General features: G+C 38.5%; 1 protein-coding gene across 7 annotated transcripts in view; it reads left to right on the top strand.

Annotated features, from left to right (window-relative positions):
* Positions 1-24,957, top strand: part of LNX2 (ligand of numb-protein X 2) — a 69,779-nt gene that overhangs the window by 31,169 nt on the left and 13,653 nt on the right. For all 7 annotated transcript variants that reach the window (XM_019666066.1, XM_019666067.1, XM_019666070.1 and 4 more), the window contains 5 exons: positions 2,836-3,347; positions 16,025-16,272; positions 17,817-18,016; positions 21,142-21,510; positions 24,341-24,481. In XM_019666066.1, coding sequence (XP_019521611.1) covers positions 2,941-3,347; positions 16,025-16,272; positions 17,817-18,016; positions 21,142-21,510; positions 24,341-24,481 — 1,365 coding nt within the window. In that variant the 5' untranslated portion in view covers positions 2,836-2,940. The remainder of the gene's footprint in view (positions 1-2,835; positions 3,348-16,024; positions 16,273-17,816; positions 18,017-21,141; positions 21,511-24,340; positions 24,482-24,957) is intronic.

Genomic DNA, 24,957 nt, shown 5'->3' with positions numbered 1-24,957 from the left:
AATCTGTCCAAACTTTTGTTTCTTTATCTTTGATAATAGTAATAATAGCTAACACTTATATATAGCACCGGTTGATTATGTGTCAGGCACTGTTTTAAGCTATATGTACACACACACACACACACACATATTCATTCTTTTTATCAACCCTTTGAGATAGGCACTGTGTTTACTCCCATTTCATGTATGAGAAGGAAACTCATTCAGTAAGGTCACAAAGCCAGTGAGTGACAGCAAGGACAGGAACCCTTACAGATGGCTCCGGGTATGGCCTTGCACTTCTTTAATCAGCGTTTATATGCACATGTTAGCGATCTGCCCATGGTAAGTTTTCATCTCATGTTTCGTGGTAACATAGAGGTATTTCAGGGCTGGAGATAATGCAGTTGTTATTTGGTCTTTTAAATGGGAACATGTTGTTTTTCCTCTTGAAAAGATTTTCTGACAAAAATGAAAATAAAACACTAAGAGTTATTTAGAGATTTAGAAAACAGCTAAAACATAATAATCTTAAGACAAATGCTTTCTTAGTCATTATGTGGGAGGCTAGAATTGCAGTTTATTTTCTTGAGGAATGGGAAAATTAGTATAACCACTGTCACAAAGAATAGCCAAGGATTGTGTGTTTTGCTAGCTGAGCGGAAAACAAGCCTTTGTGTTAAAATGCATGGGCTGAAGCAGCATCTGCCTGCAATAGATGGTGTTTCTCCTTAATCTCACATACCTTGCACTGTCCTCCAAAAGGTTACGAAGCTCAGAGGGAAAAGAACAAGCCCCAGGAGTTATAAAATACGAGCAGTGTTTGCTCTTACTGTTGGTACTGACAGGCTGCTCGTATTGTCATTTTATTAAGTAGTTTTTAAAAACACACAGCTTATCTGACATCAGCCATTCCATCTGAATCCTGCCCCACCCCCTCATAATTATGGCCATTCTTGTTAAATCTGTTGCAATGTTAATGTCGTTTTTCTAATAAATACGCCAAATAAATAACATGGCAAATACATACATGTGATTGGAGGAGAATTTTATTACTGAAACAAATGCCAGTAGTGTTAACATGACATGACAATTCTTTCTGTCCTGGCGGCAGGCACACCTGAGTCTTACCATCCCCCTGTCCCGAGTACAGTTTCTTCTCCTCCATGTCTTGCCCTGCTCCGTGATCCCTGACTATGCGTGCACGCTCAGGCCCCTGGGACTTAGCATCCAGATGCCCATCTCTATTTTTCTCTCTGGCCAGTGCTTCCTGCCACAGCTCAGCAGTCCATATTTTTCCCTTTTTGAAAATATTTCCGGCCACAAAGCCAAACTGAGCTAGATGCCAGTTCTCCTCATCTTTCTCTGTGTTCATATAGCATCCTAGCATAACTTTCTCAGAGTACTCATTACATTGTATTTTAATAATGGGCTTTCTTAACTGTCCTCTCCTCCCTCTCCTCTATCCTTGTTCAATGTTGGCACAGACTAGACACTGTAAATATTTACGGGAAAATGAATATAGACAGCTGCTGCCTTCAGAGTTGACTTTTTAACCCCTGGGGCTGCAGCTGCAGGAATCTGGAAACCCTTATCTGAGGGGAGCATTCCTTGGTAGGTCTGCACTAAACTGGGGTGGACCATGGTAAGAGTCTTACGTTGTAGAGGGGACACACACACATACACACACACACACACACACACACACACACACACACACACACACACACCTACACCTGCTTTGAGCGAGCCAGAATACATGAAAGTGTGAAATAATATGATGTGGAATTGAGATCTATAGCATGTCTTATCTGTTTAATTGAAGTACAACAGTTTTTTTCTTTTAATGGCATAAAATAGTATTGTATTTTATGGAGTTTGCACAGATGTTATATATGTTATACATATTTATCTTTCTGTAATCTGCTATATAGAGAGAATATTCAAATCATACATATTTGGAAATCCATTTCTCCCCAAATGTAGTACAGAGCAAAGGTCATTTTTTTTTTAATGAAATTGGGGGGATGGGAACAGAGCTGGGGAATTGGGGGAAGGGTAACAGACAAGTTGCTGTCGTTTTGTTCTTCAGTCTAGTTGTGGAGGACGTTGCTTCACTGGCCCAAGTTGGCACCATCATTGCGCTCTTCCCGNGCTTCTGGACGGCTGCTCACACTGACTGCTGGCCGCTCGTGCTGGCTGCTGGCTACACACGGTAGCCCATGGCAACCTACTGCAGCAGGGGCTGCAGCCTACGCTGTCGCCAGCGACTCATGGCAGCCCAGCTCCAGGTTGAGCTGTTGTCTAGCATCTTAGCTGTGGAGGGCAGTGTCACTGGCCCAAAGGTCATTTTTTTAACAAACACCAAATTACCCTTGAGACTACATTTCGAAGACACAGCCTTTGGTTTACCCCTATCTGTGTAAATTCAGCCAGAAGCAAAGAACCATGACTAGGATTTCCAATGCTCCAATGTATTAGGTACTGTACCTCAAATTGCATTATTAGCATACTGTGTAGATTAATTGGCTTTAAAACAATCATTGAGTATTGAACTATGTGCGGATTTCAGTCAGTAAAACAAACTGATTGTTTCTTATGTCACGCCATATACTACATGGCATCTTTCCTTTTAATCACAATTTCTTTTTTTACCATGAACTTGGCAGTGTACATCATTCTTAGCCAACTAGCAAGTTATTTAATTTCATTTTTATGTTTTTATGACTAATTTATTACGTGATCTAAATTTTAATAAGAAGGAAGTTAACTAGTCATGTTATGATGATACGTTTAGCCTATCTTGAGGACACTAATTATTTTTTTTATTTTTATTTTTTGGTTCTGTTTATCTAGAAAAGCCTTGGTTTTTATCAAATGCATAACTGTCTATTAAAGGAAACCAAACTGCAGTGGAAGTCTAACGTATGAAAATACAGAAACTGCTTTGGTTGATTCAAAATGGGAACAACAGGTGATGAGATGGTGTCTGTGGAACACACTTCCTCCTCCTCCTTCAACCCTCTGTGTTTTGAATGTGGCCAGCAGCACTGGACGAGAGAAAACCACTTGTACAATTACCAGGACGAGGTGGACGACGACCTGGTCTGCCATATTTGCCTTCAGCCCCTGCTGCAGCCGCTCGATACCCCCTGTGGACACACATTCTGCTGCAAGTGCCTCAGAAACTTCCTACAGGAGAAAGATTTCTGCCCATTGGACCGCAAAAGACTTCACTTTAAGTTGTGTAAGAAGTCTAGTATTCTAGTTCATAAACTGCTGGACAAATTATTAGTGTCATGTCCATTTTCTTCCGTGTGCCAAGATGTAATGCAACGCTGTGACCTGGAGGCACATCTTAAAAACAGGTAAGCAAAGACTTTGAAAGAGAGAGACGGAACTGGGTTTATGAAAAGGTGTTCAAACAAAAACTTGATATATAATAAATAACAAAGCTGCATGGGATAGTATTGAACATTATTAATCAAAAAGCATGAATACAGAAACATGGGTAGCAGGAGATAACGATAGACTCTTTTTGCAAGGCAGTTTGGCAGTGTGTTTTAAAAATTATAAATGTAAATATCCTTTTATCTAGCTTATTATCCTAAGAAAATAATCCAAAAAGGAAAAATTGTATATAAAGATGTTCATTGCAATTGTAATAGATATGTATGATATTGGGGGGAAGTGGGGCGGCGGATTGGGGGAGGAGGGTTGTCACCTCGAGGGGTAAAAAGTGTAACTATTGCACTGTGTTGTACAGCTGCAACTAATTCTAAAAAATGTGTATTTCACAATAAAAAATAATTTAAAAAAAAGAAATGTAATGTAGAAATAAGAGAGAAGGCTGTACATGTCATAGGAGTTGGGATATATTCAATCAATGAGAAATGAATACAGTGTCCTAAAGCCAAAAAAAAAAAAGATGTTCATTGCAACACTGTACATAGTTCAGTAAATTGGAGTCAATTGAATTAACAGTAGGGCAAGAGTTAAAAATACAATATTATATCAACTCAATAGGCTATTTTCCAGCCAATAAAAATAATAATTCTGTTGTAACATGGAAAATGAGTGTATATGATTTTATTTGCTAAGATCTTAGAAAGATTCTGTGTTCAGGGACTAGACTAAATAAGAACAAGGGGTTGGGAACTTTAAAACATTTAGTGGTTATTTTTGTTCTGATAAAAGCTTTTTAAAAGCTTAAGTAATTTAGTTTGCTGATTGTTCAGTGAGTTATGTAATTTGACTTTGGTCAAATTCTTGATCTTTAAAATTATTGATACCCTTAGGAAGGGTTAAAATACATCTCATGTCATAAGTAGGTAGAGTCACATAAAATAACAGAAATAAATGTATTAATGTCTAAATTTCCAAGTTAAGCCAGCTATGCAGTGCGAAATTCCAGTAATTTTGCATATGTTGTCAGGTTGGCTCAAATAAGCTCTTATAAAAATTCTCCTTAAAAAAGCTGTGGTAATTTTGATTGCTATGAAGCAATGCATAGTATAATATATTGGATTTAGAAATAACACTAACTTTATTATACTTAAATGTATTAATGACAAGGTATAGAACAGCTTGTCATTATACACATAGAATTAGAGGAGATTAATCCTCTCACTTTACAAACCAGGAAACTGAATCACAAAGATTTAGAGCTAGTTAATGGTGTAGAGTTAAACTTCAATATCCTTATTTAGCATTCTAATATATCATGCTGACTTTACCACAGATTGAATCATATTCTCCACTGCCATGTGATAGTGTCATATACACATGGGTGTACATGTTATAACACTAAGTATTAGTATTATAAAATGAGTGTACTCATTAGAAATAATTAAGATACGTGAGAAAGAACAAGATGCTATTAAAGTATCAGAAACATGAAGATTTACAGAGATATTGCTTAAATCTAAGCTGTATTATCTAAAAATAGGAGCTAAGAAAAAGTATAGGATAGCAATATAGACTTTTGAAAATGCCTGTAGCCTTAGATTTTTGTGAATCTTCTGTCACCAGCAGGTGTAGAATCTGAACATGGCAGCAGAGACCTCTTGGAAATTAAAAAAAAATTTTTTTTTAAAGATTTTATTGGGGAATAAAATCTTATTTTATTTGATTAAATAAATCGAGCGGAACGGACAAGTTGCTGTCCTTTTGTTCTTCAGTCTAGTTGTGGAGGACGTTGCTTCACTGGCCCATGTTGGTATTATCATTGCGCCCTTCCCGGGTGAGGCAGTCACTCGCCAGCCACAGGACGGCTGCTCACGGCAGCTCACAAAAGCTCATGCTGGCTGCCCGCCAGCCCCACTGCAGCCCACACCAACGCTGGTGATTCACGGCAACCCAGCTCCAGGTTGAGCTGTTGTTCAGCATCCCAGCTATAAAGGGTGCAGCATCACTGGCCCGCATGTGGGATCTGAACCGGGGCCCTGCTGCTCAGAGCTGGCGTCCCAAGTCAACTCCTGACCAACGCACCACTTGGCCGGCCCGAGACCTCCCAGAAATTGATAGCAAAAGTTTGAATATGCTGGTCTGGTCAGGCCTAGTTACATGAGATTGAAGAATATTTTAGGCTTCTCTTATTTCTCTCAGAACTATTCTTTTTAGGGGATAAGTTTCTTTTGTGACTCTTTTATAAATATCAGTTATGGGATGTTAAAGGAACTGAACAAAGTCTTAATTCAGTTGCTAATTATTTTGATAGCAACTGAATTTCACAAATTTTTAGGAATATTCACTTAACTAAAATGCAAACAAGAATTTAATAAGGCACATCTTGTTTTGTTGGCTTTGCTTTAGTGTGTTTCACAGATGTTTTGTTTTTTGGTTTTGTTTTTGTTTTTATAAATTGAAGACAAGACTCCATCAGCAAAAAGATTACAACTTGCTTTATTGTGAGACTCGCTTTATTGCAGTGGGCTGGACCTGAACCCACAATATCCCTGAGTTCTGCTTATGTGTTGAAGTATCAGTGTTTTCTATCAAGATATTTATGTTGATGATGTAAAAACTTGGGAATTTCAAACCTTCCTTTCCTTATATGTTGATAAAGGCTAAGCAGTTATGTCTAGTTGAAAGTTCCATTTTCCAAATGTGCTTATTAACATTTGAACTAATTTAATCATTTCAAAAGTGTCTTAGGCCTATATTGTGAAAGATACATTGAAAAATGTGAATGATTTGAGAAGGTGGGTGACTTGATTGATACAGACAGCTAAGAGTAACTACTGATTCATAAAAATGAAAAGGCAAATTATAAAACAGAATTTTTACGTCCCATTTGAACAGATGTATGATGAACAGCCTGACCTTTTTGTAGTCTCTCAATTAAAAATGTTGAAATTCAGGTAGAAATGTTTATGCTCCAACAGACAGCCTTAAATAATATGTAGTTCATTTGTTCATTCGGCAAATGTTATTATCTACTACGTGCCCGATACCGTTCCAGTTGTCAAGTGCTCTGCAAGCTGATAGCACCTTAGAATCTGCTGTTGGGTTATAAATTCCTTTAGGGCTTGAACCACGTATTTACTCACTTTTGTGTTCTCTTGCCCACAGTTGACACTCAGCTAATGTTTATTCAATTAAATTGTTAACCTATGTTCTGGTTATCCATTGCTGAGAAACTAACCACCCCAAATATAGTGACATAAAACAATCGTTTGATTCTGTTCATGGATCCTGCGAGTCCAGGATTCAGACAGGGCACAGCAGGGATGGCTTGTCTCTGTTAGGGGACATCTGGGCCACAGCTCGGAAGGCCCGAAACCCAGGGACTGCAACAGTCGGAACTGGAGAAGCTACTCCCAAGATGGCGTCTGTCTGTATTTGTATGTCTGGCACCTTGATGGAGAAAACCAGAGGTGTAGGCTCAGCTGGGACTTGGGCTGGAGAGCCTAAACATAGTCTTTCCAGCATGGCGGCTTCAGGGTATAAGGTTCTTCCATGTCACTCAGTGTCGCTGTGACTAAGGCAAGAAGCTGCATGGTCTCGTATCATCTAGCCTTTACAGCACGCACCATGCCTTACACGGTTACTCTTTTTGAAGCAGTCCACCCAGAGGCTTCACTTTGTGATGGGAGGAGGTGAAAATATTTGCAGCCATGTTTTAAAACCAACATGAACTAGCAACAAAAGTGATGTCATGAGACACAAAATATGGTTTATACAATTGTGGCATCTCTGTACACAGTCTCATTCATCTGTTAGAAATTGGTATGTTTCATTGAAATGCATAGAATTTCAGCACCAGCAACAATGATTCAGTGTATAAAAGTAATATGACTGTTGTGCCTTTGTTCTTGAATTTTTAGGATTTCGAAATCCTATTCGTTATTAGTAGAAATGCAGCATTAGGAGTAGTGTGCATAAATCTGGTAATTTTGAGTTTAAAATTACCTCCCCTATTTGAATTAAATTCTACTCTTAAGAAATCTGGTTCAGTTTGAGAACAGTTGACATTTTCTCCTGTAGCTAAAAATAGAACGTTTATGAAAGATGAATGTTTTTAAATAAAATTACTAGCTACTAACTGATTATATAATAGTAAAACAATGAAGAATTTTAAAAGACATGGGAAAGTGCCCATCTTTGAAAGGAAAAATAAAGCTTTTAAAAAAAATTCTATATATTGTACTAAGCATGTAACATTTTAGTAGTTACTTTGTGAAATTCTGCCAAACACCATCAACTATAAAGCATGGCTGCTCTAGCCCTCATCCCTGCCTCACCCTCAACAATTTAAAGCTTAGGGAATTGTAAATGTTTTTGTTGTTGTTAAATTGAACATTTGTGTCCTAGCTTATTTATGGCAAGGATCAAAATCATTTTTCTCTTCCCTCTAAAAACCTTACTGTTTAGCAGTATTGTAAAAGGTTTGTACAATATGGAGAAAACCTTTAGAGAAGTCTTTTTCCATGCCGAGAGCTTTTCTAGTTCATCAAACGGTTTTGAAACCTTCAGGGGTCAGGGTAGGCTGGGGCAAGGTTGCTCTTTGAAATGGACATTTTAGCTTGGAGGGAAGTGTGTGTTTGGCACGTTCTTGCCAGCTTTCTTTTCTCATATATAATGTAAAAAGATATATATTTGCAAATCATGTACCTGATAATAGTCTAGTATCCAGAATATATACAGAATTCTTATAACTCAATAAAAAGTCAAGTAATCCAATTTTAAGGGTGCAGAGGATTGGAATAGATGATTTCTACAAAGAAGATACTGAAATGGCCAATAAACATGTGAACAGATGCTCAGCATCACTAGTCCATTTTTATACTGGATTGTTTGTCATTTTGGAAGTAGTGAACATCCTATATACATTCTGCATACTAGACCCTCATTAAATATATGATTTGCAGATATTTTCTCTCATTTTATACATTGTCTTTTCACTTTCCTGTGTCCTTTGAAGGACAAACAAGTTGGCTTTCTATGAAGTCCAGTTTATCTATTTTTTTTTGTTTGTTTGCTTGTGCTTTTGGTGTCATATCGAAGAAACCATTGCCTAATTCAAAGTCACAAAGATTTACACCCATGTTTTCTTCTAAGACTTTTATAGTTTTAGCTCTTACATTTGGGTCTTTGATCCATTTTTAATTAATTGTGATTGGAGAGCATGCTGTATATAACTCAGTCCTTTCAATTTTATTGAGGCTTTTTTTATGGCCAAGCACATGGTCTGTCCTGGGAAATGCTTCATATGCACTCGAGAACAGTGTGTTTTCTGCCGTTGATGGGTAGAGTGAGTGTTCTATAGATGTCTGCTAGGTCTAGTTCAGGGATTGACAAACTGCAGCTTGCGAGCCACATGCGACTCTTTGGGTACATTCCGTCTCAAAAGTTTGCCTACCCCTGGAAGAGCCAATCTTGTCCCTCACAACAATTTAAAAATTATTTGAGAGCAATAAATATATTTTTACATTATCACCATTATGTGAATAATATCCTTTAAAAATTTTATAAATGAAACTATGATAGTTTTATTTTCATTTTCAATTTTACTTCAGAGCCACAGTTTACGAGCTGCAGTTTGCTGACCCCTGGCGGCTCTTCCGTCTCAAAAGTTTTCCAACCCCTGGTCTAGTTTGTTTATGGTGTTCTTTAAGTCTCTTTTCTTGTTCTTATGTCCAGTTCTATCCATTATTGAAGTCTTACACTACTATTGTTGAATTGTCTATTTTTCCCTTTAATTCTGTAATTTTTGCTTCGTGTACTTTGATGGTGTGTTGTTAGTTGTATTTATGTTTGTAATAGTTATAGCTCCCTTACAGATCGAAACTTTCATCATTGTAAAATGTTCTTCTTTGTCACTAGAAACAGTTTTTTGTCCTAAAGTCTATTGTATCTGAAGTTAGTATACCCACTTAGTTCTGTTGAAGTTACTATTTGTATGGTATATCTTCTCTCCTTTTAATTTTGACTTATTTGTGTCTTTGAACCTGAAGTGTGTCTTATAGACAGCATATAGTTGGATCATGTTTTCTTTTTAATCAGTTATGCCAATCACTGACTTTCGGAGTGTTTAATTCATTTATATTTGATATAATTACTGATAAAGTAGGATTTATTTATTTTTATTATTTTTTATTTTTTTAAAGATTTTATTGAGGAATTGGGGAAGGGGAACAGTCAAGTTGTTGTCCTTGAATCTTAGCTGTGGAGGGCGCAGCTAGCTCAGCTCCAAGTCCATTTGCCACTCGGCCGCCCATCAGCAGCTCACGGCCGCTCAGCTGAAGGCACCATGTTCAATCTTAGTTGCGGGAGGGCATAGCCCACCATCCCATGCCGGAGTCCAACCAGTGGTGGTTAGGAGCACAGTGCTCTCACCAGCTGAGCCATCCTGCCACTTGTTGGCAGCTCAGCAACAGCTCAGCTCAGGTGCAGCTCACTGGCCCATGTGGGAATCCAGCCAGTGACCCTGTTGCTCAGAGCTCTCACTCTTAACCAACTGAGTCACTCGGCCAACTCATTAAGTAAGATTTATGTCTGACATTTTGCTGTTTGTTTCTATATGTTATTTCTTTTTTGTTTCTCTGTTCCTTTGTTTCTTCCTTCTTTTGTGTTAAATAGATATTTTCCAGTATGCCATTTTAATTCCTTTGTCATTTCTGTTCATATATGTTTTTTGAATTATTTTCTTAGTGGTTGTGCTGGGGATTACAATTAACATCATAATTTATATCATAGTTTAGATTAATACCAATTTAATTTCACTGGTATACAAACACTTAGCTCATATATAGCTCCATTCCTTCCCCCTCATCTCTGCTTTTATAGTTATACAAATTACATCTTTGTGCATTATATGCCCATCAAAACAGAATTATAATTATTACTTTGTGTGGTTGTCTTTTAAATCAGATAGGACAAAAATGGAGTTATAAACCAAAAAATACTTCTATATTGTTTTTTATATTTACCTATGTAGTTACCTTTACCAGTGCTTTTTCTTTCTTCATTTGAGTTACTAAGGTCCTTTCAGATCATCCTGAAAGACTTCTTTTTGGATTTCTTGTTGGGCAGGTCTGCTAAAAACAAACTCTTTGTTTTTGTTGATCTGGGAATGTCTTCAGTTCTGTTTTTGAAGGATAGTTTTGCTAGCTATAGGTTTCTTGGTTGAGTCTTTTTTTCTAGCTACCAATCTTATTGAGGATCACTTCCATGTGATGAGATGCTTCTCTCTTGCTGCTTTCAAGATTCATCAAACTGGGGAAGATATTGGTCGTTTTGTCTTCAAATATTCTTTCTGCCCCCTCCTCCCTGGCTATTTGTAGGACTCCCATTCTGCATATGTAATACGCTTGATAGAGCCCCACAGGTACTTGAGGTTCTATCCATTTTTTTAATTATTCTTTTTCTTTCTGTCCCTCAGACTCACAATCTCAATTGACCTGTCTTCAAGTTTACTGATTTTTTTCTTCTTCCTCTCCTGTGAATTCTTCATTTTATTCATTGTGCTTTTTACATCCAGAATTTCCATTTGGTTCTTTAGTTCTTTAATGATATTTTTATTTGGTAAAACATCATTTTTGTATTTTCCTTTAGTTCTTTAGACATGGTTTCCTGTTTCTTGAACACATTTATAATACCTGATTTAAGTCATTGTCTGGTGGTAAGGCCAATGTTTGGGCTTCCTCAGGGACAGTTTCTGTTGACAGCTGTTTTTTCTGCATATGGGACATACTCATTTATTTCTTTGCATGTTTTAAAATTTCATAATGAACACTGGACATTTTAAATAATATAATGTGGCAACTCTGGGAATCAGATTCTTCTCCTTCTCCAGGATTTGTTGTTGTTTGTTCAGTGACATTCATTTGTAAACTAATTCTGCAAAACCTCTGCTCAGCTTACTGGTCAGCTAATGACTGGACAGAGAATTCCTTCAATGCCTGTAACCAATAAATTTCCCAGTCTCCCCAAGGGACTCTGTGCATGGTGGGGTACACCTTCAGTACTCAGACACTTGACAGTTCCTCCTTAGCCTTCATTTCCTGCTTTCACAGAGTGTCAGTGTTAGCCAGAAGTGAGAGCTCAGTGCCTTCTCAGTTGTTCCCTGCATGCACACAGCCTGGACATATCAGAAGCTCTACGGACCTTTCTTTCCTTAGGTTTTCCTTTTAAACTTTTTGGTTAGCCTTTTGTTTATTTGCCCAGCTCAGACAGTCACAATCTTAAACAATTGCCTCTGATTTTTTTTTTCAACAAATGGCCACAGTAAAAAGGCTGTTTACACTAGGTGAGCTCCAAGTCAGGTTAGATAAAGATATCCTTGCGAGTGGGGTCTACCAGGGAACCAACAGGTCTAGGAATGGGGCTGTGAAGGCACTGCAGTCTCCCCCACCAATGGTTGCCAGACTCATTTCCACTGAATCGATTCAACACGTTTACCTTTCATGGTCATTTTGACTTTGGGGAAGAGCCAGAAGTCACACAGTGCCAGATCCAGTGAATAAGGTGGATGAGAACACACCAGAATGTTTTTATTTGACAGAAATCGCCATACCAGAAGCCATGTGTGACACAGAGACTTTCGTTGTGATTACAAAATACACTGAATGCTGCTGCTGAGTGCCATCCAGCGGAAAGGAAGAGATCTTCAACCCAGGAAGCAGCATCTTTAACCTTAGTAACGTGTGTGACAAGTTTCAACTTGTTCGGTGCAGTCGGGTGTGAGCTACGGTTGAGAGAAGGTGTCTTTTAAAGTGTGCCATAAATTATCTTCCATCATGACAACATTCCATGTCACACATCGCTTCTGGTATGGCAGTTTCTGTCAAATGAAAACATGGTGTGTCCTCATCCACCTTATTCACTGGATCTGGCACCATGGGACTTTTGGCTCTTCCCCAAAGTAAAAATGTTTCAGGACATCGAGGCAGCCACAACAGCGCAACTAAAGACACTCAGGAAAGAGGACTTCCAGAACTGCTTCAGAAAGTGGCAAGAACGATGGGATAAGTGTGTTTGAAGCAAGGGCTAGTATTTTGAGGGTAATTAATGGTAATGTGTCTTTAACTGTAATAATTTATTTTTTTATTTAAACATTCACCATATTGTTTGACCGCACCTGGTATGTTTCCTATCGTGAATCATTGTGGTAGCAGGGAATGATGCCACAGTATCATAAATTCAGTTAGGCCACGTGTAATTATTCCTCCATAAGGACAGCCAGAATAGTGGGAATGGAAAGAAGTATAACCTTCTGCAGGAAAGGAAAAGTCCTTTGGTTTGGCCCTGGCTGCTGCAAGAGCCTTTGGTTTTAGTTAAGAAAATTAAAAAGCACACCTGCTTATAGAGCTCCCTCCCTAGGGAGGGACAGCCCTCCACTGCCTCCAGTGTCCTTTTTCAGGGCAGCCCACTGTCCTCAGCGCCACTTCCCCTGCACTATCTGGGTGCATGCTTACCCTGATCTACTTAAACGTTGTGTGCATTTCATTTCTGTTATTATTCATTTTTAATGTCCTCTACACTGGCCTCCTGCTACATGGAGTTAACTGCTTGAATAATCCAAGTTATATCCCCTGATGGAAACTGTAATTTGTGTTATTGTTAAATATTCCATTTAATAAGATATGTAGGTTTTTGTTGTTTGTGATTTTGATCACTCAGGCCTTTTTCGTTCAAACATTCTATGATTGTTTCTAGGTACACGTTTCTGGAATAAATTCAACTTATGTTGTTGTAAGGCCTAGAAAAAGAACTCCATAAGAATGAATTTAGTATGACACAGTGGAAAGAGCGGACGTCTTTGAAATCTGATCTGAGTTTGTTTGGACTTTGGCTCTGCAATGTAGCAGCTACGTGATGTCGCCTTAGTTAAGTTTCAAGTTTCCCATTTGTAAAATGGGAATAATAGAGTGGTTGTGAGGATTCAGTGAAATACTATATATAAAGGTTTTTACACAGTGACTGGCACAAAGTACACACTCAACAAATGTTGGTTTCTTCCCTTTTTCTTTCAGTTCCAAGTGTTTACAAACAAGGAATGACAGCTTTGAGCTGTCTGGTCATGAGTTTTTCTCTGCCCAAGCCTGCTCTGATCTACTCATTTCCTATAGTCCTTTTTTTTTTAATAGGTTTTCGAGCTATATTTCACCTACCATAAAACTCACCTATTTTTAAAGTATACAATTTTGTGATTTTTAGTGTAGTCACAGAAATGTGCAACCGTTACTACAATCTAATTTTTAGAATATTTTCAGCACCCCATAGGAAACCCCATCCCAGTCAGCAGCCATTTCCCAGAACCAGAGGCACAGTTTTGGAATGGTCTTTCCCAATCCTCTTTTTTCCTCAAGCCCTGTGATTTTTAGTGTGCAGTTTTTGCCACTGCTTATGTTGCGTTAGCAGAAATGCTGGTACTAGTCAGGCTTTTGCCCTCATCACCAAAAGTGTTCTTTCTAAGATCACCATAACCTTTTCATTGCCTAATCAAAGTAATGCTTTTTTGTCCTTATCTTATTTTCCCCTTGTGTGGCATTTGCATTATTGGCCACTTTTTTTTTTTGGTGACACTCTTGTCTCCCTGGGTTACTTTGAAGCCTTTCTCTTATCATCTCCTCTTGTCTAGTTGTTCTATCTCAATCTACTCATCTGGTCCATCTTGTTTAAATAAAGGTCCTCCCTATAACCTTCCTCTAATGCTGCCTAAGATCATTCTTTGATGTTTTCACATGATATCATTTTAAAATATTTTTATTTTGTTCCTGTTAGCAACTTGTCCCATTGGGAATTTAAGTGTACCTGTTTCTTTACCTCTCTAACAGCTTTAAGCTTTCTTTTCAAAATTTATTTTTGCACATTTAACAGTTGCAGGACAGGCTTTGTAATTATTTGTTTTGTTGGATTTTTCAGTTGGTAGCTAGGCTAATTCCCAGGTATTCACAGTCTGTATTTCCTCTTCATTTCCTGCTCCTAGTCCATGTTTTCTGTTGCAGACTACCTATTGCCCATGTAGATATTTGTGTATGCTATATATTTGGGGAATTAAATCTTTACTTACATGTTTAGTCACAAATATTTTTTATGATCCAGTTTTGTCTCATTTTTTATTGAATAAAATATTTTTAAAACATATTCTAATTAAATCTGCTTACCTGACAAAAGTAATTTTTTCAGTGATATAGTTCTCAAACTTATTTGTCAGGCCCTTGTAGGAATATCCCCTGGAGTGCTGCACAACAGTACAGAAAGGAAAGTCAGTTGTCCCCTTCTTCGCAAAAGGAAGAGAAAACAAGTAGAATAAAACCTTGGATTGCGAGTAACTTGGTTTGCAAGTGTTCTGTAAGATGAGCAAACATTTCTAATACATTTTAACTTGGTAAACAAGCAAAGTCTTGCAATATGAGTAGTTTATTTCCGGAACGAATTATGTTCTCAAACCAAGCTATTACTGTAGTAAGAAAAAGTTGAATAAAGGAACTTCATAACGATCCTCATCAAGAACTTGAAATCCGGGACTTGAATCTTTAGTTCATGAGGAAACATTTGTAACTTTTATAATTAAGGGATAGCTTTCCATTTTAGTTGAATTTAATCCTATACTTAATTTTTATTGAAATTTTACATTAAGAAAGTGTCATTGAATGAAGATCTGCAACCCTAGACATAAGGCTGTCGCCCATCCTGCCCAGCCTTTCTGTCCCTTCTTACACCATCGTGAAAGTGCGTGGTGCCTGAGTCATGTGGGGCTCTAGGAATGTGTGTCTGCCTCTCCTTTCCTAATCCCCTCTTCTCGTCCTGCTCTGCAAACCGGGCATTGGTCACGTTGTCCAGTCAAGGTGTCAGATGGAAAAGAGCTGGCCCCTTGATATCATTTCTAATATGTGTATAAAAAATTCATTTAAATATTTAAACAAGCACCTATTCTGCTCTTTCTGTTGGCTTCAATAAGTAAAAGCAAGCAAGTTAACAGTTCTTATTTCTTGGTGGTTCTGTAAGTTTCCCAAGTACTTGGAATATATTCTTCAATCTACGTAGGGTACCTGTAGTTCACTATTATAAATCTAAGCTTCAAGTATATTGCTCCCCACTAATGAATAAGTGTAACATTGGCCATGACAATGTAGAGGCAGAGTGGCACTTAAGGTCTAAGTCAGGACCCAAGGGCTTGTCCAGGAAGAAGACTGCTGAGTTCCACTCCTGTGGTGAAGCCATTCAACTTGTAAAAAAGGGTCATGTAATCAGGATTTCAGAATAATTCTTGCCAGATAGAGACAACCTTACTGGTGTACTTACTAGTGTATGTATCTAATACTAGTACATACCCAAATACAATTTTTATTGAAGTATTCTTTGAGATATGTACCCAACCAGTGTTAGTGATGATGCCTTGTTTTAAATTTGCTATACGGAGTGGGAAGAACTTATTTCAAGTAGAGAGTAAAATCAGAATTATGTACTGCTCATGGGTACGTCTAGGTGCTTTTTGCATAGAAGCCAATGCCATTCTTTTGTTGTGGTACAAGCTATGAGTCACTTTTTTTTCCCTTTCATATCACCTGGAAACCACCGGATGCTCACTTTCTAGGTGTCCTGGAGCTTCTCAGCGGAGAGCTGCCCTAGAGAGGAGGAAAACTAGTAAAACTCAGACAGAGCTTGAAAGTGAAAATGGAACCACCATAATAGATCTTCCTGGTACTTTATCACCGGAAACAGACTGTTCAGAGACAGGCACAGCGCCCCCTGAGCGGAACTTGACCTCAGCATCTCTTCCTGCATGGACTGAGGAGCCTGGCCTGGACAACCCTGCCTTCGAGGAGAGCGCTGTGGCCGACGGTATGTCATGTCGTTCTTTTGTTTGTCATCTCTGTTACTCTGTACTAGTTTCCCAACATGCAGTTCCGCCCCCCCCCCTTTTTTTTAAAGATTTTATTGGGGAATTGGGGGAGGGGAACAGCATTGGGGAATCGGGGAAGGGGAACAGACAAGTTGCTGTCCTTTTGTTCTTCAGTCTAGTTGTGGAGGACGTCACTTCACTGGCCCATATTGGTGTTATCATTGCGCTCTTCCTGGCTGAGGCAGTCGGTCGCCAGCCATTTGATGGCGGCTCACGGCAGCTCATGAAAGCTCACACCTGCTGCTGGCCAGCCCCACTGCAGCCTACGCCATCGCGGGCGACTCATGGCAGCCCAGCTCCAGGTCGAGCTGTTGTTCACCATCTTAGCTGGTAGAGGGTGCAGCGTCAGTGGCCCTAATGTGGGATCCAAACCGGGGCCCTGCTGCTCAGAGCTGGCATCCCAAGCCAACGTCTAACAAACGCGCCACTCGGCCGAGCCCAGTTTTTTCTCTTTAAAGAAATAATTTTATTGAGTTACAGTCCACACGATGTAATTCACCCTTTTAGGTGTCCCATCCTAACAGTTTAGAAACAGCACGGGAATCTTACCCCAGAGGAAGGTGGCCCCTCCTCACCCCGCTTCTGTTGTAGTCCATGAATTCTTAGTCAGTAGCATGCTTCTTGGTTGCTTGTGTGTTCAGAAGCTTGATGCTTCTTGACTAAGAAGTCAGTATCAAGAACAACAAAAATAATACCTCAGATTAACTACTTACTTTGTGTCAGGCTCTGTGCCAAGCACTTTACATACATTAACTGATTAAATGCTTGTAACAATATTACAAGATTTTTTTTTTTAATGGTGATAAAACTGAGTCTTGAGAGATTAATTGGCCATGCTCGTACAGCCAGGAAATGGCTGAGTATATGTCTGTCTCCAGGGCCACGCTTCTGACTGTTGCGCTCATCTGGTGGCAGCCTCTAGTCTGACGGTGCAACCCACCAGGGACAAACAGAAAGCCTGTAGTCCTAGATCTTGGACATATCTTGATAGTTGGCCTCAGGTATCACTTTTAACTATGATTCCTCTTAGAAATTCCATATTTTACTATGAATTTCAAATTTTTCCTGCCACAGTTATAGCATTTTTTCGTCTCCTAAGGTTCAAGACCCACCTGTTCTTAGAGCTTGATGTGATTAGTCGTTCAACACCTATAGCGATTACATACCACAGAGTTAGCCTTTTCTTTAGACGGCCTTGCACTGTTTACAGTTGTTTCGTGGTTCAGACTTTCTCTTATCAGTTAGGACAAGATGACATTCTCTTAATATTTCTTTATCAGGTCATTGTGTTGTCCCCAGCGATCTGATACATAGTAGCTATTTGTTGGTCATCTACTGATTACCTTTGGAAGAGGAAATATTTAGATAATCTTAACATAGAGATATTTTTTGACATTCAGTTTTTCTTATTGAGTGACATTGCTTAGTTCTACATCAAAATGTAAAACATTGATTTTCTTTCCATCTATTTTTCTCTCGGCAGCCACACAGCAGCCACCCAGTTTACCAGAAGGCGAAATTACCACGATTGAAATTCGCCGTTCAAATCCTTACATTCAGTTAGGAATTAGCATTGTGGGTGGCAATGAAACGCCTCTGATTAACATCGTTATCCAGGAAGTCTATCGGGATGGGATAATCGCCAGAGATGGAAGACTCCTTGCTGGAGACCAGATTCTTCAGGTATCAGTTTTAATTATTCTTTTAATTTGAGCCCTCTTGTTCTTATTCATAAATTTACCACTTAGAAATTTGTGGTACTTTGGAACCCGAGTTATATATAGGTAAGTTTTATTGTTTTTATATGCAAAGCAGATCAGAATTTATCTTTAATTTCTCCTATTTCCCCATACACATGGAATGTATTTTTTTTTTCTCCCTAACTTAATTTCAATCCCACATGTGACTCAGCACACAATGCTTGGGCTCATTGAGCCAGCTAGACTCCTCCTGTCCTGGACCTCATGGTTGGCTGTCTTTAGGGCCATGCTGAAATTCTCTTATTCCATTGGTTTTATCCCTAGTCCAGTTTTACCATCCATCTATCACCTTCATTGTCTGATTTATCTTTCGCTACACTGATTACTAAAATCTGGAAAAGGCAGACCATGTGGCATTAGTTATTTACAATTTATACCATAGAATTTTAGGTAGAATTCAGAAATCATAGCCATCTCTTGTTGGCTCTCTAATGCATTCTCTTTCACAAACAGTCTAACTCTTCCTTAATCCTTGATACTACCCTTACTTTCTTCTCTTTCAGAAAATGATCTTTAAGAAGAAATAGCTATTTCCAAAAAAGAACTAGCTTGGGACTAGATGCTACTTTATTAGAGGGTATGTTGAGACAGGGGATGAGGATGGTAAGAGCTCTACTGTATAGGACTGGAGTTTATGTGAATACTGGCCTAGATATTTGAATCATACAAGGGTAAATGATAGTTGAAGCTAAAAGAGTAGATAACTTCTAGAAGAAGAAAGAAGAAACTTTTGTGAATTTTAAAAAAATGTCTTAGGGACTCAAATATGGAGAAGTATTTTTGGTCATTAAAAAGTCAACACTTGGAAAGAAGTCTGCTTGGTACCTAGTTATCTTCAACTTTGTATAAGCTGCATCAATAATACAGTGAGCCAATTTGAAAGTATCTAAGCGTCCTTAAGATGGTTTATTTACCCCAAAGAGCTAGCTAACCTATGCTTTTATTTTACCAAACCATATACAGTAACAGTGTATGGCTTTGCCTTTCCCACATCTTCATATAGTATATATACTTGTGTGTTGGGGGGGGGGTCGTATATATGTATACATCTATATCTATATGGTATGTGTGTGTGTATACACACTCACATATACATACATACGTATATGTATGTATATTCTATTAAGTAGCCTCTTTGAAAAGGAGACCACATACCCAGGACCTTTTGCTTTGCACCCTTTTGAGCAGTTGAAAAAAAAAAATACTGCTGTTATAAATTACATCAATATCATTATTAGAAATAGCATAATAAAACTTTTAGAACATTATTAAGAATAGGTAATTTAAGTTTGATATGAATCATCAATGATTTAGGCATTTTGGTTTTGAAAGAAAATAATTACAGTCATGTGTTGATTGCATTGGTACAAAACATATTTATCCAAAAATGTGATAGAGTTAGCTGGCGTTATTTTTACAGAATCTAGAAACAGTATTTTATTTGGTCTCTGCTTTCTCTGAATTTCACTGGCAATCACACATTCATGAAGGAAAAATCTTTTTCTAACTGTGGAATATTCCACAACCTACTTCACGCAGATGCCGTGAGGCTACGTATTTGCACATGGCTGCTGGAATTCAGCCAGCCGTTTCGCAAAGTCATTTGTGATATTTTTTAATATAAGATGGAAAAATGTGAACCTAGAGATAGGTAGCTCTTTAGCTAAATAGCCATAAATGATGATTTGTAATTAATGATTTCACATCAGGCTGGTTTTTTTAGAAGCTGCCTTGAAGTTCCATTCTTGATTCTGTATTATTCCAACATTTTATCAAGGACTTGAATGGCTACCAAGTGCACGGAAGAGCAAGTTTGTGTGTGACATCTATGAATTTGATGACTGAATTTTAAAAGATGTTAACGGGCCAAAATCAATAAAATTCAAGTTAGTAGTGTTCAAAACTATCAACCCTAGATAAATAGGAAGAGAGAGGGCTTGCTTAACAAAGATTCGTGTGGAAAAAAATATAAGGATTTTAGGTGATCACAGACACATAACCCAGAGCCTGTCACGTAACCAACGTGCAGAGAATGGTGCTTTGTCCCTTGCTTTCATCTCAGATTAGAAGAAGAATTCTAATTGTGATAAATACTGAGAATTGTGCTAATGTCTTTCTTTAACTAGGTGAACTAAAGCTGGGTATGTTTTCTTAGTGATGTCACATGACCAAGGATCCCTCACCATACTTATTTCAAGTTTATAAAATTTAGTAAATAAATACATAAGACACACCCTTTTTCGAAAAATTTGGGGTCTAAAAACTGGGTGCGTCTTATACAGTGCTTGTAGATTTTTTTTACTTGCATTTCCCACTTTTTTTGCACTTGTTTTTGCGCTCATACAACCACTGTATAAGACGCACCCAGTTTTTAGACCCCAAATTTTTCGAAAAAGGGTGCATCTTATACATGGGGAAATACAGTAAATTACATTTATTGTATTAGATACCTATTACACTTATGGCTAAAGAATTAGTGTGAAATTATGAGAATCTGCTTTTGTTTAAAGTAGAAGTCACTAATCTAACATAAGGTGGTTTACCTGAAATATGCCACTTTCCTCAAAGGAAAACTGAGTTTATTTCCTCAAGCTTAAGTATTTCAGTTGGGAAAGCCTATCTATATAATCCGGCGGAACTGCAGTTTCTGTTTACGAAAACTAGGATTTCATTAGCACGCCCACAGGCTGATGTTGTCTGTCCATCTCTTCCTGATTCTATGAAGTAGGTAGTAACACACTTGACACATGAGGAAACATACTCAGCAGCTTCCGTCATTTGCCCGAGGTCATTCAGCTATTAGTTGGTGCAAATGTAATTGCGGTTTTTGCAAGGATGCTCATCCGAGACTATCATTAAAACCTGTGCTCCTAATTACTGTTCACTACGTAAGTTAATTTTAGGAACCCTGTATTTTAAAATGTCTTTATCATTTTCATGATACATGTTTACATCGATGTAAATTTTCTTGGGAATGTTATGTAAACATTTCTACAAACTGGGAAACTAAAACACTGTCACACTTTGGTCATAATTGTTTTATTCTAGGTCAACAACTACGATATCAGCAATGTGCCCCACAACTACGCCAGAGCTGTGCTCTTGCAGCCCTGCGGCACCCTCTTGCTCACTGTGCTTCGCGAGAGGCGCTTTGGTAACCGCGCGCACAGCAACTCTGACGGGACCTCCCCACGAGAAGATGTCTTCCACGTGGCGCTTCATAAACGTGACTCCGGTGAACAGCTCGGCATTAAGCTCGTGCGAAGGACGGATGAGCCAGGCGTTTTTATTCTTGACCTGTTGGAAGGGGGGCTGGCAGCGCAGGATGGGAGGCTCAGCAGCAGTGACCGCGTGCTCGCCATCAATGGGCACGACCTGAAGCACGGGACTCCCGAGCTGGCCGCCCAGATCATCCAGGTGACTACACTCCAGAGGCTCAGCCTTCCTGCCCGTGTATCCATATTTGTTTCCATTGGCTGGTGACATAAGAATCCAGGGCATACTTGGCATTTTGCTGGGAAATCAAGCATGACTATCTAAATTCTTCAAAGTCCACAGTGGTGTAATCACATTATAGGTAGAATCTTTCAAAAGTTCACTGGGATACATGAACTTTGAGGCTGGCTGTTTATGAGGTAAAGTCTGTGCAGCTTGTCACGCATTTCTCATTTGCTCCCTGGGCTCCATCTCTTACCAGACATAACAGGTGCTGGAGTCCACATTTAACAAGTGAGAAAAATGAGGCTCAAAGGGTCTGTGGTGACCGAGGTTGTGATGTACCAGGTCTCTTAACTTTCCTTCTTCACTTCAGGATCCATAAAAATAGAGGGAAGGTCATTTTTTAATTAAGAGGCACTTGTATCTCTACAGTGCCCTTTTTTTTTCTTTTTAAGGAATTCAGAGCATTTCAAACATATCATAACATCTGCCCTGCCAGTGTCCATGTGAAATAAGTAAGGATATGTATTAGAGAAAAATCATGTTTTCAGACAAGCATTAAAACAGAGAAATTAGAAAAACATCCAGAGAAGATGGTCAGGTTCTTCAACATGCCGTGGCAGTTAACCCGCCATAGGTATCTCCCACAGTGATCAGGTTGAATCAAAACTGTTGTGCTTTTCTTTAAGTAAGCACAACAAAGCACTCTAAAGGAAGCCAAGCATTAATATAATTGAGCATCAGGAATTTAGGTTGATAGTCACTAAAAAATGTGTATTCTACACAAACTCAAATAACAATGAAAATTTAAGACTATAAGAAAACCCAAGTCTCAATCCTCTTTAACTTACTCTTTTTTTTTTAAAGTTTTTGGTTCAATGTAGCCTTAAGAAAATACATACACACACACACACACACACACACACACACACACACACACACACACACACACACACACACACACACACACGGCCAGGTTGCATTGAGAAGACATTCAGTAATTGGTGTCAGTTCATAGAGTTGAGGTTTAAAGAAATTGGATGCCTCAAAATTCCTTGAAACCAGAGGCAGAATTCAGATCTTTATCTGTGGACACTAGCCAGCTGCTGCACCAGTAAAAACAAGTTCATCCTGTTAGAGTTGGGATTTGTGGGAGGGGGGGAAGAAGAAGATAGTTAACCTGGTTACGGGATTTGTTAAAGGAAACAGGAGAGTTGAGATGACTTTACGAAGTGAGAAGTGAGGTCAGTGAGGTAGAAATAGATTGACTATACATACCTTAGGCAACGTTAAAATACTCTGTTTCCTAAATAGATGATTCTGACTATTATAAATTTCTAACCAAAATGTAGGAAATAGATAGATAACATAGATAGAAAATACATTCAAAATATTTTATGATAATATATTGTATATTTGAATTTTTATAATCCAAATAGTTAAATAGTTGCATCATTTTTTGTGCTGTAATTTCCCCAAAATTATGGAAAACAAGTTGCTCAATTTAAATTTCTTTGTGAAAAAAAATAAAAGCCTTACGGCTTTAGGATTTTAAAAATAACACATACTCCATGTCTAAAAATGAGAATCATGAAGACAAGGGATCAACTTGCCACCTCGAACCATGTGATATAATAGTCTGAAGTGTCACAATTGTAAATATTGCATTTTGAATATTCTGCTTTGGTATTTACCCTTTAGATCAAGTCCCCACACACTGCTCTGGAAGCCTGATCGTATATTCACTGTTGTTCTTTCAGTTATTTTAAAGAACTTGTCTGAAACTATTTAGTTTAATAAAATGCTTGAATAACCAAATGATTGTTAGTAGGGCCTTAAAATTGATTGTCACTCATTTCCAATTTAAGAACTAAAAATAGAATGATTTAACATTGATTACAGTTACGGAGGAAGTCCCCTCTTTCTACCACAATTCCTTGAAAGCAGGCTGTCATATTTTCCCATAGGAATAATAATAAAATTCAGAATAGTGGTCATACCAAGAGTCAGCATCAAATAAATCAGGCCCATACATTAAAAGCAAAGATAAAATAACTTAAATATTAAATATGATAAATTATTTTTAAAGTACACTAGATGTGAATCAATGTCTAAAATATATATGGATAATGGACCTCTGAATTTAAAATGTTAGTCATAAACCTCTAAAATAATTTACCATAACACTTAAGGATGTGTGTGTGACACACACACACACAGTATGTATATGTATAAATATTAATCTCATTACATAGGATCTCTATAATCATTCTTTTCAGGACTATTGAAGCTGACGTCCTATTTTGACTCAAACCTACTAAAAGCAGAAACAAAGCTATGCATAGTTTCATTGATTATTACTTCCAAAGTAGCCACTGTGAAATTTATTTCAAAAGTCACAGTAGATCTTAATCACGTTTTGAATCTGTTCTTCCTTTCTGTCTCCTTTCCTTTGCTCTCTCCCTCGCAATACCAAGGCCAGCCTTGAAGAGGCAAAAAAGAATTAAAGGACATCACCCTTCAAGAAGTTATGGGGGCTGAGAGCACAGACAGCTCCACTACTTTGTCTTGGTTATATGGAGGTGGGGTTTGGGAGGGCATGTTCCAGAGCTGTGTGTGTGCATGTTTCAGCTGCAGAAGTTTTAAAGTATTATCTCATAAAATGAGCTCCGTTCCTCCCACCACCGGCCGCTCGCAGGCACTGCCCCTGCGATGCTCTGGTACAATAAGTGCATTGGAAATTGCACTGCCTACGAGTTCCACACTGAGGAATACCGTTGGTGACCGTGCTAATGTATGTTTTCTCCAGGCTAGTGGAGAAAGGGTGAATTTAACAATTGCTAGACCTGGGAAACCCCCGCTGGGAAACGCTATCCGAGAGGCAGGAACCCAGAGCAGCAGCCAACAGCCAGCACAGCCACTGTGTTACAGCAGACCCAGCTCACACAAGGTGAGGTGTTTCTTTTGTATTTTAACTCACCCTCCCTCAAAGGGTCACGATTATAAGCTGGTAAAATTTAGATGACAGCTGTTATTCTGTTGGAGAAGGCCAGCATGGGAGTTTGGGATATGAAATGTGTGTGTTTTGCTGCCTTGGAGAGTGAGTGATTACCTCAGTTCCTCAGCCAATGGAGATGGTTCCTTAGTGGGGCTGGTCCCTGAGCCAGGTGATTCACAAGAAGTGTTTGATCTTCCAGAAGAATCTTCTATTTGTTTAGTCCTGCTTGAAAGTGGGATTTGTCTTGGGTTGCTCATTGAAAGGCAGCGGTTGGTTATATGATTGAAAAGGCTTAACGAAGGCAGTGATTGGCAAGTCTATGCTTAGCAACTGGGCAAGTTGCCTACCAGAGCAGAATTAGATATGTGATTATAAAACATATAAATCATAGATTTTGACAGGTACTTGTATGGCATATTTCTTTTTAT

Source organism: Hipposideros armiger, unplaced genomic scaffold (genome assembly GCF_001890085.2).
Source record: "Hipposideros armiger isolate ML-2016 unplaced genomic scaffold, ASM189008v1 scaffold_459, whole genome shotgun sequence".
Classification (NCBI taxonomy): Eukaryota; Metazoa; Chordata; class Mammalia; order Chiroptera; family Hipposideridae; genus Hipposideros; species Hipposideros armiger.
This window is presented reverse-complemented; position numbering and strand designations above follow the sequence as displayed.